Raw genomic sequence first — 13,254 nt, 5'->3', positions numbered from 1 at the left:
CACAGTACAGGAACACACCACCTCCCTTAGTGAAGCACACAGTACAGGAACACACCACCTCCCCTAGTGAAGCACACAGTACAGGAACACACCACCTCCCCTAGTGAAGCACACAGTACAGGAACACACCACCTCCCTTAGTGAAGCACACAGTACAGGAACACACTACCTCCCTTAGTGAAGCACACTGTACAGGAACACACCACCTCCCCTAGTGAAGCACACAGTACAGGAACACACCACCTCCCCTAGTGAAGCACACAGTACAGGAACACACCACCTCCCCTAGTGAAGCACACAGTACAGGAACACACCACCTTCACTAGTGAATCACACAGTACAGGAACACACCACCTCCCCTAGTGAAGCACACAGTACAGGAACACACCACCTTCACTAGTGAATCACACAGTACAGGAACACACCACCTCCCCTAGTGAAGCACACAGTACAGGAACACACCACCTCCCCTAGTGAAGCACACAGTACAGGAACACACCACCTCCCCTAGTGAAGCACACAGTACAGGAACACACCACCTCCCCTAGTGAAGCACACAGTACAGGAACATCCCCACACACGTAAACATGCTCCCCTCCTCTTCTGTTCCCCAGGCCAAAGAAAGTATAGACCAGCTGGTGTACCTGTGTCGGACAGACAAGGAGGATGTGAGAGATGCAGCCAAACAGGCTCTGCTGGTGCTGGGTAAGAGACTTCTATGTTTTATTGCTTTATTTGAGGAATTAAAACTACTATTTGTGTGTGTGAGTGAGAGGGTGAGGTATGGAGGTGATATGTGTTCCAGTATACCGATATCGATAGGGAGTCAGGTGGCGAGGGCATCAGGCTAGTAATCTGAAGGTTGCCAATTCGATTCAATTCGATTCCCGGCCGGAAACATTACGTTGTGTCCTTGGGCAAGGCACTTCCCTTACTTGCCTCGGAGGGGATTTTCCTCTACTTCCTGTAAGTTGCTCTGGATAAGAGCGTCTGCTAAATGACTAAAATGTAAATACGTGTTTGTGTTTGTGTGTGTTTCCCACAGGTGAGGAGGGGAAGATGGCCCACCGCCACGTGGAGACATCTCAGGGCGGCGTTCCTCGTCTCTTCACCCCTGGCAGTATGGCCAGCACTGCCTTCTAACCCCCTCGCCAAACCAGGCACACACACACCACCCCTGGTCTCCACACTGCTACCCTACCATGATCATGAACCACACACACTCTTACTGTACGCTCCCAACACACACACACACACGTATGACCACCCTACTGAACACACAAACCTGCTGAACACGCTGTTGTCTCACACACTGTGACCTGCAGCACGAGGAAGTCTCTCGCTGAGCCGTGGGACTGGAAGACAGGAAGTTGAAGAAGCTCAATCTGCCTTACATCACACCTAGACTTTCTAAACCCACCATGAACTGACAGACTGGGAGAGAGAGGGGGAGGAAGGGAGGTATAGACAGACAGAGGGAGGGAGACAGCGAAGGAGGAAGGGAGGTATAGACAGACAGAGGGAGGGAGACAGCGAAGGAGGAAGGGAGGTATAGACAGACAGAGGGAGGGAGATAGAGGGAGGAAGGGAGATATAGACAGAGGGAGGGAGGGAGAGGAAAGGAGAGAGAGAAGGGAGGTATAAATAGAGGCAGGGGGAGAGAATAGTGGATTGTTGTGACAGAGGAAGGGATGGAGGTATAGACAGAGGGAGAGGACAGGGGGTCAACATCCGTTTTGGAAGGTCATATTCTATATAACACGAATTGAACAAATGTTGAGCAGGCAAACGCACTTTTGATCTGCTCAGCTTGTGAAGAGCCTGATGTCTGAGTGAGAGTGATTGGTCCCCTTCAGTCGCACTCCCAATCAGTCACCTGTGACAGAGCTGAAGACAGACTGTGATTGGAGGAGCACTGCTGGAGGACTTTCCTCCGTGGACTGTGATTGGTGGAGAAGCTTTCTTGAGGTTGATGTTGCCATGACACAGGGTCTGGCCAGACCAATCAGTGCCATAATTCTATACCATCACTCTATATTCTTATATACTCCACTGGAAGTGTACATGTTATATCATTGTATAGTAATTCAGTTGGCACTGTCAGGACAATCGGAGTAAATGTACTTGTGTTTTTGAGTGACAACACCTCCATTTTTGGTGGTGATGATATAGCCTGCTGAAGATAGTGAGGCTGGGGGCTGGGGGGATTTCCCTGTTGTGATTACTCTAACGAGTGAGATGAACCAGGGGTTGATGGAACGTTACAGAGCACCAGGCTCCCATCGCTCTCTCCTTTTATAGGAACAGACTAAAGTGCTCTGAGGGAAGAGGTGGATGTGACTGATCAGTGAGGTGGTGTGTGTGCGTGGGGGTCCATGGCGTGTACCCTTGTAGATCTCCCACCCGCTGCTTTCTTTACCTGTAGTCTCCAGGACTTCACAGCAGTGATGTCGTTTATCAGAGAAGAACACAGCACACTGACTGGTTTCACGAGTTGGATGTGAATGAACTTGCTTTTCGGTTTCTTCCACTCACCTACACGTTGGATACACTGTACCGTTTCAAAATAAAAGCCACTTCTCCAGTCACCCCTCCTCACTACCTGCTCAGAGTGGCAGACCAGTTCAGCTGGGAGCGCTGGATGTGGCTGTTTCCTGAATGTTAACGCAGCACAGCTCTGAATGGGTTTCTTCAGTGTCTAAGTGCCTCAAGCTCTGGTGGAGAACCATTTAATGAAACGTAAAGACAGAGGACATATCTTTATTTAAGAATGAATAAATGCAGTGCATACACATATAAACACTGCTGCAAAGTATATTTTCCTTAAGATTCACTGATTGTTTAGCAATAAAACAACTGATTTTCTTTGATTTTTTTTTTCTATAAAGTTTATTGTCTGGTAATTTATGTTGCCTGGCATCAAATGTAAACAAATTATTAATAAAATGTTTCAAATGACGTTTCCTGTGATGTTTTTACGAAGCGGGTAAATAAACAAATACAAACCTTTTATTTTATTTTTTTATGTACAAACCATATATTGCAACATTGATACTCTTTTAGTACCTGAAAGGTACAGCACATTTGCCAAATGGCACAATAACATTGTAATCAAAATTACACATTTTATAATACAGGATTAATAATGGATTACAAAGGAAATGAAAAGGAAAAAAATATCTATAAAATCAATTAAATAATATAACATATAAGGGGAAGTCAAATTCAATTATGTTTCGTTGACATCATGGGAAAGTGTTTTAGCATATCATACATTTATTGTGCTTTTCTTCCGTTTACCAATTTTAAGTACTTTAGGTATAGCCTAATTTAAATTTATTTAAGAAAAAAGGAAAATTGGGGAATGATTTCAAGACTATTTTTATGGATAAAAAACTGTACCATATATATACTATTGCAACAATTCATCATTTTGGTTTGCAGTATAATACCAAATGTAACATCGTCTATATAGAAGTTTGGAAAAGTGAGACATTTTGTTTTATCCATTTGTGGATGTCGAGCCAACATTTTTGTATTACCCTGCATAAAAACAATATATGGTCTGTGGTCTCCACGTCACATTAACAGAAAGAGCGGATGTTATATCATTAATATTAAATCGAAGGCTACTTCTTTGGAGCGATACATGTCGTTCAAAATGTTGAAATGTGTTTCTTTCATTTTAGGTGGTATAGGGAGCTTAGATGCATAGTTCTCAGTTTATTTACTGAACTTCTATCAAATTTGCGTATGATGTAATTTTTGATAAACAAATACAAACCTTGTATTTAAGTGCAACCTTTGAAAACATTGGTTAATCATTAGGTACTATATTGCGTAAATAAATCTATTACATATATAGGCTACCGTATCCCGCATTATTTAAATAACTAGGGAATACTGTAAGGTCATTGTCCTTCTGACTTTTCGGTAAACTTGCTTTATGGAACAGGCCCCAGTTCACGAACAGTTGTGTATCTCATCTCAGTGAGAAATTATCTGCGTTGTCTCCAAACCATGCCTTCAAACGGGGCGCCCCATCTGGCCAATCGCAGTGCCTACACCCACTTCAACACCACCCCCCAGCGCTGCACAGGCGCACTGCCGCCACAAGGCCACCATTTTGTGCGGAGTCTACTCTGCAAAAGCGGGAGAGGATTAAAACGGACGGAGAAGGTTACATTCCTAAACTGTCTCGGCCAAATTGAAGAACAGACTCTGGGCTTTCTGTCGAGTTCAACCCGAAGATAAACAGAGTGGAACAGGTAAACTAACGCTACTTTCCAGAGCAGGGGGAGTTTTGCAGGAGCTTTATTCGGCCTCTAGGTGTCACGATGGGGCTCCCGGTCCAGGCTGCTTACGGGGGGTGTTTGTCTCCCTCTATCGTTATTGAAAAAATCATCAAAAAACTGTTATAACCCAGAAGTTGAACGAAATGCACATATAACGGGCCTCTAAAACATATATTATCTAGTATATCGTCGAGGTTGGGTTATTCTAGAGTTGATCGTTTTGGTCTACTGTTTAGGCCAGGCGTCCATTTTCTTTCTTCTTTGTTTCCTGTCATTTTAGCTAGCAAGCTAGAAAGCGATAACGTCGAAATGGAAACTAGGCGGGATAGCAAGCTAGCTTAATTACTTAGCCTTTCTGCTGGCAAAAAAACATCGTATAAAATCAAAAATGCTCTAACTAGCTAGACAACTGCATGTATACTTAAAAATCAGCTTTACAGCGAAGCATGTTTTTAACATTTCTTGATCTCAATCATGTGTTAATCGTGGCATGCATGGCATTAGCCGTATTAGTAGGTTAGCCAACGTTAGCCTAGCCAACGTCAGCATTCAAATATATCTGGCTAACCAACAACTTTGGTCCTCGCCCCACCTTCATGCTTCGGGGCTAGCCCTGGCCTGTGAAAATGCGCTCGCTGACATCCGCTCAAACCAAGCACCATTTGTATCGCTTGCAAGTTGTGTAAAACTCGTTTTGATCTGATTATCAAAATTTGCCTCGGCATCTTATTCTAGCAATTACTGGATTTGTAAACAGCCGAAGTGTAGCCCACGCTAGCTACCGTGTTGCGCACTCAAAAATGAGTCGATGTCAGGAAGCCAGAATGACCCGGGCGCCCAACGTTGTTAGCTAGTGGGCTAACACAACACCGCGTGCTCCAAGAACTCTCCTCTCCATTTCGCGTTAATAGCATATCCTCACGAATAGTTCTATTATTAACGTTATCCACGCTCCCCGCCGGTCGTGTTGCTGTATGCTTCCATTGCCCGCTGTCTCGTTCTGAGCCCACCTTGAGTTCCAGCGGCAGAAGGCAGAGAACAAGAGGAGAGCTCCCTCTACAACTCGGTTGGTAGCGGTACATAAACAGCAGAGTTTACTAGTGCTCCATGTCAACAGTCAAAACTTATCCTCGTCCTGATGACAGACGCGTATAGGCAGCCTGCTAAAGGTAGTATCTGTCACCAGACATCAGCCTGCAGGTTAGGCTGGGCCAACTACTCCCCAAATATGTCTGTAAACACTGTCAAATGTGAGCCCAGCTTTCGTGTGTACAGTACTGTTGTGTTTGTCACAGTTGTAAAGTGGCCTTTTCCAGGTTGTGTAGGGAGGATAATCAGGTGGAAAGTCAGGAGAGTTGAGGCAAGTGTGTGACACCTACCTGAGGCAGGCGCTGAGGAAGACACAGGTGTAGAGAGATGAAGTTCATGTACCTGTTTCAGGTAACCACCCCATCAAATCACAGTGGCCAAAAAAGGAATTGGCAAGTTCATTTAAATATTCAGCCAAACTGATGAATATACAACATGCAGGTAGATCGCCTAGCGCTGTGCCTTTTGCGATGGTCTCCATTTCTGGCCTTGTTATTCTCTTTCCTTGTCGCCCCCCAGGCGTTACCCATGGACGGGGGACCGACAGACTCGGTGGTGGACGAAGGGGCTGGCGAGGCCTACAAGGCCAAGGACCTCAGCTCCTTCCCCGGGGAGGAGGAGTCCATGGTGGTGGCTGACCTGCTCCAGCAGGCGGCGGAGGCTGGAGGGGTGGTGGAGGGGCCCGGGGACCCGCAGGAGGAAGCCCAGGCCCAGTTGATGGGGGCCGGGGTGGAGGGGATGGTGGGCGGCGGGGGGGTGGAGGTGATGGTGATGGAGTCCCTGGACCCGTCGCTCCTGCAGATGAAAACGGAGGGGATGGAGGCGGCCGTGGGCGGGGCCGTGTCGGGCGCCGCCCACCAGGCTACCGTGACGACGGTGGACCAGACTCAGATCATCACCCTGCAGGTGCCCGGCATCTTCTCTTTCTCTCTCCATCCGTCTCCATTCCTCTCGCTCCATACACACACACACACACACACACTGACTAGCTTGTATGACTAGCAGTAACTGTGTTCTCAGGAGGTGAACATGGAGGAACAGGCTGTGTAACTAGCAGTAACTGTGTTACCAGGTGGTGAACATGGAGGAACAGCAGCTAGGTCTTGGGGAGCTGCAGCTCGTCCAGGTACCAGTCTCCACCGTGCAGGTGCCCGTCTCCCAGGCGACCGTGGAGGCTCTTCAAGGAAGCTACGTCGACGCGGTCGCCATGCCCAAAGATGGAGATCCTGTCATCTGCCACACCCTGCCCCTTCCTGATGGCTTCCAGGTAAAACTACACTACCCATAATGCCCCCAAACCCTGGCCCTGCCAGGTAAAACTACACTACCCATAATGACCCAAACCCTGGCCCTGCCAGGTAAAACTACACTACCCATAATGACCCTGCCAAGTAAAACTACACTACCCATAATGCCCCACTCCCTGCCTGCACGTGTGTCCAGGTGGTGAAGCTAAGGGCCTAACTTGTCTGTGTTTGTGTGTGTGTGTGTCCAGGTGGTGAAGGTGGGAGCCAACGGCATGGTGGAGACAGTGGAGCAGGAGGAGGGTCTCCAACAGGAGGACCAGGTGCTCCAGGGGGACGAGGAGCCCTCCGAGGCCCAGGGAGAGGACCCGTCTTGGGCCAAGGACCCTGACTACCAGCCCCACTCCGCCAAGAAGGGCAAGAAGGGCAAAAAGAGCCGGCTGCGCTACACCGAGGGGGAGAGGGACATGGACGTGTCCGTGTACGACTTTGAGGAGGAGCAGCAGGAGGGGCAGCTGTCTGAGGTCAACGCTGAGAAGGTGGTGGGAAACATGAAGCCCCCCAAGCCCACCAAGATCAAGAAGAAAGGTGAGAGACGAAACAAGTGCTCCCTTAGCCTGCCGCTGCTCCAGGTGGCTCGTGCTTTGGGTCAAGGGAAATCAAACTAGATAAAGGGTTTTACATGATCATTATTTATCATTGTAAATAATGATTAGATGCAAAGGGAAGACTCTGCCTGGAAATGTAATCTCCCTCCCTAAAGACACTGTCTGACTGTGTGTGTGTGTGTGTCTGACTGTGTGTGTGTGTGTGTCTGACTGTGTGTGTGTGTTGTGCAGGCGTGAAGAAGACGTTCCAGTGTGAGCTGTGCAGCTACACTTGCCCCCGGCGCTCCAACCTGGACCGCCACATGAAGAGCCACACGGACGAGAGGCCACACAAGTGTCACCTGTGTGGGCGCGCCTTCAGGACGGTGACCCTGCTGAGGAACCACCTCAACACACACACAGGTACACACACACACACACACAGACACACAGAAACACACACACAGTCTGTCGCGCGCACACAGAGACGTCTACACACACCTAAACACGTCCACGGAGACGGCACCGTGGGCAGCCTTGTAATCCCCACGGTCTCCATAGGAACCAGGCCTCACAAGTGTCAGGATTGTGACATGGCGTTTGTGACCAGCGGGGAGCTGGTGCGACATCGCCGCTACAAACACACCCACGAGAAGCCCTTCAAATGCTCCATGTGTGACTACGCCAGCGTGGAGGTGGGTGGCAGCCCTGGGTGGAGCTAATCTGGGGGGTTTAGTGGTTTAGGACCAGGTGTAGTGCTCTTGATCTGACTCAAAAATGTGTGTGTGTGTGTCTGCCCGTGTGTGTGTCTGTGTGTGCACCCGTGTGTGTGTCTGCCCGTGTGTGTGTGTGTGTGTGTGTGTGTGTGTGTCAGGTGAGCAAGCTGAAGCGCCACATCCGGTCTCACACCGGCGAGCGTCCGTTCCAGTGCAGCCTGTGTTCCTACGCCAGCAGAGACACCTACAAGCTGAAGAGACACATGAGGACCCACTCTGGTAAACATCTCTCTACCGTCTCTACTGTCCAGCTCCAGTCCAGCTGACTCGGTCTGTTCTGTGTGGAGTCGAATCAAAACCAAATTTGCCAAAGTTTTATCGGCAAGTTGTGGTTTTGTACAGTGTCAGAAGAATGATCATTCTAAGCACCACCATAACTCATCCAATCCCATCCAAATTAGCTACAAACCGAAATCCCTGGTAATAGCTTTGAAGTGGAATAAACCTGAGGCCTGTTCCATAAAGTGAGTTTACCAAATAAGACTGGCTTATGTCAGTTAGTTACATTTTATAGAAAATCCACTTAAATACATAAAAAGGCTACAACATTTAGCCTTATGCATTAAACAAGGATGAACAATGATTTCAGAATGATAAAAACCATAGCCTACGTTAAACGTATGGCTATATGGTAGTTTGTGATTTCAAATGTTTAGGCATCAGGCATAGGCCTATATTTCAGTCTAAATTATCCCAGTATATCTATCATAGATACATAATTGTTAACAGTAGCCTACAATTGCAAAACAAACCTATATCCATACATCTATCCTCCATTTTCCCGACACAAAAGAAACATGTTAAATGTGTCTTGATTAATGGTAGGCTATTTATTTAAAACAGTCAGTCAATTTAGATGTGTTTTAGAGGGCGTCTGTTTTTTTTGTCAATGAAGTAAAGATCTATAAAAAAAGGACCTCGACCTACGTAGCCTATCGTTCACGTCAATCATGGCGTGTCATTTTATTTTGATGAAGCGGTGGATGAGGGAGCTGTCGTAGTACACGGCTTACAACGTTCTTTCTGGCAGAAGTCACGTGGCCGTGTGTTGGCTTTGCTTTTCGCCGTGGTGGATCAGTATGATTCATGTTCTACCTCTCGGGCTGCTGAAGAACAGGGTGCACGCAATTTATATTGACTTCCTGAATCTGACTTGAATTATTTGGATTGCGTGAACTAGAATGGGCCTTTATGGAACCGCTTTAGCCCCAGCTGACTGATTTGAAGTCCAGCATTTTTGAGCGGCCTTTATCGAGCAGGCCTCTGCTTTGTGCTTCCTTTGACTTCCCATAACACCAAACGGACACAGTGACACGTGTCCAGAGTTGAACCATCTGGTATCTCAGTCCCCCCCCCACACACACCCCCACACACACCTGTGGACTGGTAGCAGGGCGTGTCTCCCTCACCTCCTCTCCGCTCTGTGTGTCCCAGGCGAGAAGCCGTACGAGTGCTACATCTGCCACGCCCGCTTCACCCAGAGCGGCACCATGAAGATGCACATCCTGCAGAAGCACACGGAGAACGTGGCCAAGTTCCACTGCCCGCACTGCGACACGGTCATCGCCCGCAAGAGCGACCTGGGTAAGGAGCCCACCGGCATCCCCCTCTCTGAAGCGCGCGCGACCACGAGCAGGGATGACAGACTTGATGTTCCTGCTCCTCACTTCCTACTCCTCTCTCTGCCCCTCGTGTCTCTCCTTCCCTCAGGTGTCCACCTGAGGAAGCAGCACTCGTTCATCGAGCAGGGCAGGAAGTGTCGCTACTGCGAGGCCACGTTCCACGAGCGCTACGCCCTCATCCAGCACCAGAAGTCCCACAAGAACGAGAAACGCTTCAAATGCGACATGTGTGACTACTGCTGCAGACAGGTAGAAGAGAGTGTGTGTGTGTGTCTGCGCGCAGACACTTAGGGTGTGTGCGCAGACAGGTAGCGTGTGTGTAGACAGGTTGTGTGTGTGTGTGTGCCAACGTGCCCGCTGTGTTTGTGATCCTGTGGCGGTTGTGGTTGTTGACCAGGAGCGCCACATGGTGATGCACAAGCGCACCCACACCGGGGAGAAGCCGTACGCCTGCAGCCAGTGTGACAAGACCTTCAGGCAGAAGCAGCTGCTGGACATGCACTTCAAACGCTACCACGACCCCAACTTCATCCCCACCGCCTTTGTGTGCCCCAAGTGCAGCAAGACCTTCACCCGCAGGGTACGCACACGCATGTTCACATGTGGGGGGGGGGGAGAGAGAGATTGTTGTGGGATATCATGAAACCTACACCCATGTCAAGTGGTTACACAGAAGGTTCCTTACTCATGCTTGTGTGTGTGTGTGTGTGTGTGTGTGTGTGATGTTCTGTGTTCCTCCTGCAGAACACCATGGTGAAACATTCAGAGAACTGCAACGGGGATCCCGGGGAGGAGGGGGAGAACGGCTCGCCCCCACCCCCCAGGAGAGGACGGGGGCGTGGCCGGAAGAGGAAGATGCGTTCCAGGAGAGACGAGGAGGAGGATAGTGGTAAGAGACCCTCTGATTGGCTGGGGCTGGGACAAAGGCGGGACTAGGGCTGGATTCGAGGCTGAGGCTGGGACTAGAGAGGCCATGTTTCCTATTCCCTGTCCTAACACCCACCCTGCCCCCAGACGAACATGCTGAGGTGGAGCTGGACGACGACGACGAGGAGGACGTTGACGAGGACGATGCTGCGGCGCTGCAGGAGGAGGAGGAGGAAGAGGAGGAGATGGAGGTGGACCAGGCCCCGCCCACCGTGCCCGTCCCCGCCCCCGAGGAGCCCCCGGTCAAGAGGAAACGGGGACGCCCCCCCAAGAACGCCCCCAAGCCCGCCCCGCCCCCCAAACCCAGCACCCCCACCAAGCCTGGCCGGGCGTCCACCAGAGCCAACCGCAGTAAGTATCCTGACCTGTAGGGGGTGCTGGAGATCGCAGTGTGTCTGGATAGCCCTTTTTAAAAGCAGTGTCACAGAGGGCTCCACATACGCCCAGAGAGCTGCACCTAAACACTCTCTTCCCCCCCCCCCCTCCATCAGCCACGGCCATCATCCAGGTGGAGGATGAGACCACAGGCACGGTGGAGAACATCATCGTGAAGAAGGAGGCGGGGCCAGAGCCGGCCGCCCCCGCCGTCGCCGCAGCAGCCCCAGAGCAGGAGGCGGGACCGGAGGAGGTCGTCGTGGAGACGGTGGAGCTGGCCGTGGCGGGGGAGGAGTCTGCGGCGAACGGGGACCTCACCCCGGAGATGATCCTCAGCATGATGGACCGGTGAGGGGAGGAGGGAATCACAGCCTCCCCCCCTCACCCCTTACATCAACCCACACCCCTCACCCCCCCTTACCTCCCCCCTACAGCTCCGCCCGGCCCATTGTAACATCCCTTTCTGAAGCCCATAGGCTCAGTAACTCCACACCCCCATGAGAACTGATCCTCCCCTCTCTGCTGACTGCTCTATCACTCACTCTTCAGGCCTGCCTGTCGTATTCTGACTACATCATTTACTGTGTTTCTTTTGTTGTCGTTTTTTTTTCTTTTTTCTACCTACCCAAACCCACTTCCTGCCTGTATCCTAGCCTGCTTCCTGTGTGTGCAGGCTGTAGAGAGAGATGTAGCTTTGTAAACCAGACAGACTGTGGTCCAGTCTTTCCCCAAGCAGGGCTTGATGCATGGGGCGCTGGCTTCTTCATTCTAGCGGTTCCCTTGTCAGCCGACCTGTGATGAACCCATCTACAGGGGTCATCTCCAGGGCTGCCCTCGTCTGGCCGTCTCCGCCTTGTGTTCTAGGACCTCAAGAATTTGTCTATAGATTCTAGAACATTCTTTCTTTCTTTTTTTTTGTAGGCTTTTAAATCTAGAGCGCTAGAATGTTCTCGGCAGTTCTAAAGAACCAATTCCTGTTTTGATTAATTGATTATTGCATTGTGTACTGACTTCTTTACTAATCTCTGATTATGAAGTTGATGTAGGTTTTCCGATTAACAATCAAATGATTATTTGGCTAGGGACTACCTAGGGGAACATCCATTCATCCATCCATCCATCAATCTATTCATTCGAATTTATGTTTGAGAGACAGAGGTTTTTGTTGTATAAAAGGTAATCTTGGCTTGTTTTGCTTGTAAATAATTTTTATTTTTTATTTTACGAACATTTTAATCTTTTTTTCTAGCAATGTGAAGAGCTGTGAGGCAGGGTGTGCTATATATGTGGAACAGGAGTGCGTGTGCGTGTGTGCGCTAGCCTGGCATGGCGTATTCCTGGTAGAGACCAGGACCAGAGGTGAAGGTAGAAGCTATGGGAGGAGCAGAGAAGCCACCCCCTGCTCCACAGGCAGCAGGCTGGGCCGGAGAACCACCGGTCCTCCAGGCGGTCAGAAGACTGACCTCCAGGCAGACTCCCTCCTCCATTGCGTGACCTCTCCTGCCACCTCCATCCCCGCAAGCCTCCCGGCCGACGGCAGGATCACCCGATTCTCTCGTCCTCCCAGTCCCACCCCACCCTAGACCGTAGCAGTCTGCTCCACCTCCGGGAGAAGATGATGTAGATCCCCCCCTCCCCCCCCAATGTTTGTTCAGGGCTCCAGAGCAGCGCACATGGATGTGCAACACGATGCGCCCAGCAGCTCTGGAGAGAGTGAGGAGTCAGTGAGGCTGCGAAGGTGTTGGTCGGTCCTTGCTGAATGAGAGTATGTTCCTATAATGTCATTGTCGATCTCTCTTTGCCACACTAGAAAGATCAGGGGATATGTTGAGAGAGGAACGAGAGGAGTATAAAACGACGTTTTTGTATAAAGTTTGTTAAAACTTGTTTGAAGAGAACTATGCCCTTTCACAGATTAAATGCTGACCGAATGACGTTCCCTCTTGTAAGAAATGATTACAATTAAACTGCTTTTTGTCAAGCTCTTACGATACAATACTAGGTTGATGCATTTTTGTACCTGACTGTACTTTTTCGAATTCTGAGACAAGCACACAGCCGGAGTCAAACTGACTGACTGCTCAACAAATGGGTCTGCTCTCTCCTTCCTTTCGTGAGGTCATCTCTGATCATGCCAGGTCGTTCAGGTGCAGGCCGTGAGCGTCTCTAGAGATCTAGCCAATCCTGACAGAGATCAGAGGGTTCCCGAGGAGGGGAGGGAGGAGCGTGGCCTGTTTGGAGAGGGTCGGGTCAGGGCTGAGCTGGTAGACATGCTGGATCTGAGGATGTGTCACTGTACAGGTAATAAAACATACTGGCCTAACATCTGGTGTTCCTCC

General features: G+C 49.8%; 2 protein-coding genes across 6 annotated transcripts in view; both read left to right on the top strand.

The window, feature by feature from the left end:
* The window catches only part of ripor1 (RHO family interacting cell polarization regulator 1), a 30,822-nt gene extending 27,864 nt beyond the window's left edge, over window positions 1-2,958 (top strand). For both annotated transcript variants that reach the window (XM_084673101.1, XM_084673100.1), the window contains exons 21-22: window positions 615-705; window positions 1,046-2,958. In XM_084673101.1, the coding sequence (XP_084529227.1) occupies window positions 615-705; window positions 1,046-1,143 (189 nt within the window). In that variant the 3' untranslated portion in view covers window positions 1,144-2,958. The remainder of the gene's footprint in view (window positions 1-614; window positions 706-1,045) is intronic.
* A 1,130-nt stretch (window positions 2,959-4,088) lies between these two features.
* ctcf (CCCTC-binding factor (zinc finger protein)) lies at window positions 4,089-13,240 on the top strand. 4 transcript variants are annotated; one of them, XM_084673102.1, is made up of 14 exons: window positions 4,090-4,268; window positions 5,612-5,735; window positions 5,904-6,290; window positions 6,457-6,651; window positions 6,880-7,216; window positions 7,468-7,638; window positions 7,777-7,910; window positions 8,090-8,210; window positions 9,426-9,575; window positions 9,702-9,862; window positions 10,011-10,193; window positions 10,358-10,502; window positions 10,628-10,891; window positions 11,032-13,240. In XM_084673102.1, exons 2-14 carry the CDS (start codon window positions 5,712-5,714, stop codon window positions 11,265-11,267), a joined length of 2,508 nt encoding a protein of 835 aa, XP_084529228.1. In that variant the 5' UTR covers window positions 4,090-4,268; window positions 5,612-5,711; the 3' UTR covers window positions 11,268-13,240. The 4 variants fall into 4 exon arrangements, with proteins under 4 accessions (XP_084529230.1, XP_084529228.1, XP_084529232.1 ...); XM_084673104.1 differs by lacking the exon at window positions 5,612-5,735 and having other exon boundaries at window positions 4,089-4,268; XM_084673106.1 differs by lacking the exons at window positions 4,090-4,268; window positions 5,612-5,735 and adding an exon at window positions 4,309-5,361.
* Window positions 13,241-13,254: the final 14 nt, after the last annotated feature.

This window comes from Hypomesus nipponensis, chromosome 14 (genome assembly GCF_054491055.1).
Source record: "Hypomesus nipponensis isolate SF chromosome 14, ASM5449105v1, whole genome shotgun sequence".
Taxonomy (NCBI): Eukaryota; Metazoa; Chordata; class Actinopteri; order Osmeriformes; family Osmeridae; genus Hypomesus; species Hypomesus nipponensis.
The sequence above is the reverse complement of the archived record's forward strand: the minus strand, read 5'-3'. Positions and strand labels throughout refer to the sequence as shown.

Excerpts from the sequence above, each read along its gene's own strand:
- ctcf (XM_084673102.1), top strand. The coding sequence starts at position 5,712 with ATGAAGTTCATGTACCTGTTTCAG. Across the intron at positions 7,639-7,776 it reads CCACCTCAACACACACACAG|GAACCAGGCCTCACAAGTGT; the intron begins GTACACACACAC and ends CGGTCTCCATAG. Across the intron at positions 10,194-10,357 it reads GCAAGACCTTCACCCGCAGG|AACACCATGGTGAAACATTC; the intron begins GTACGCACACGC and ends TTCCTCCTGCAG.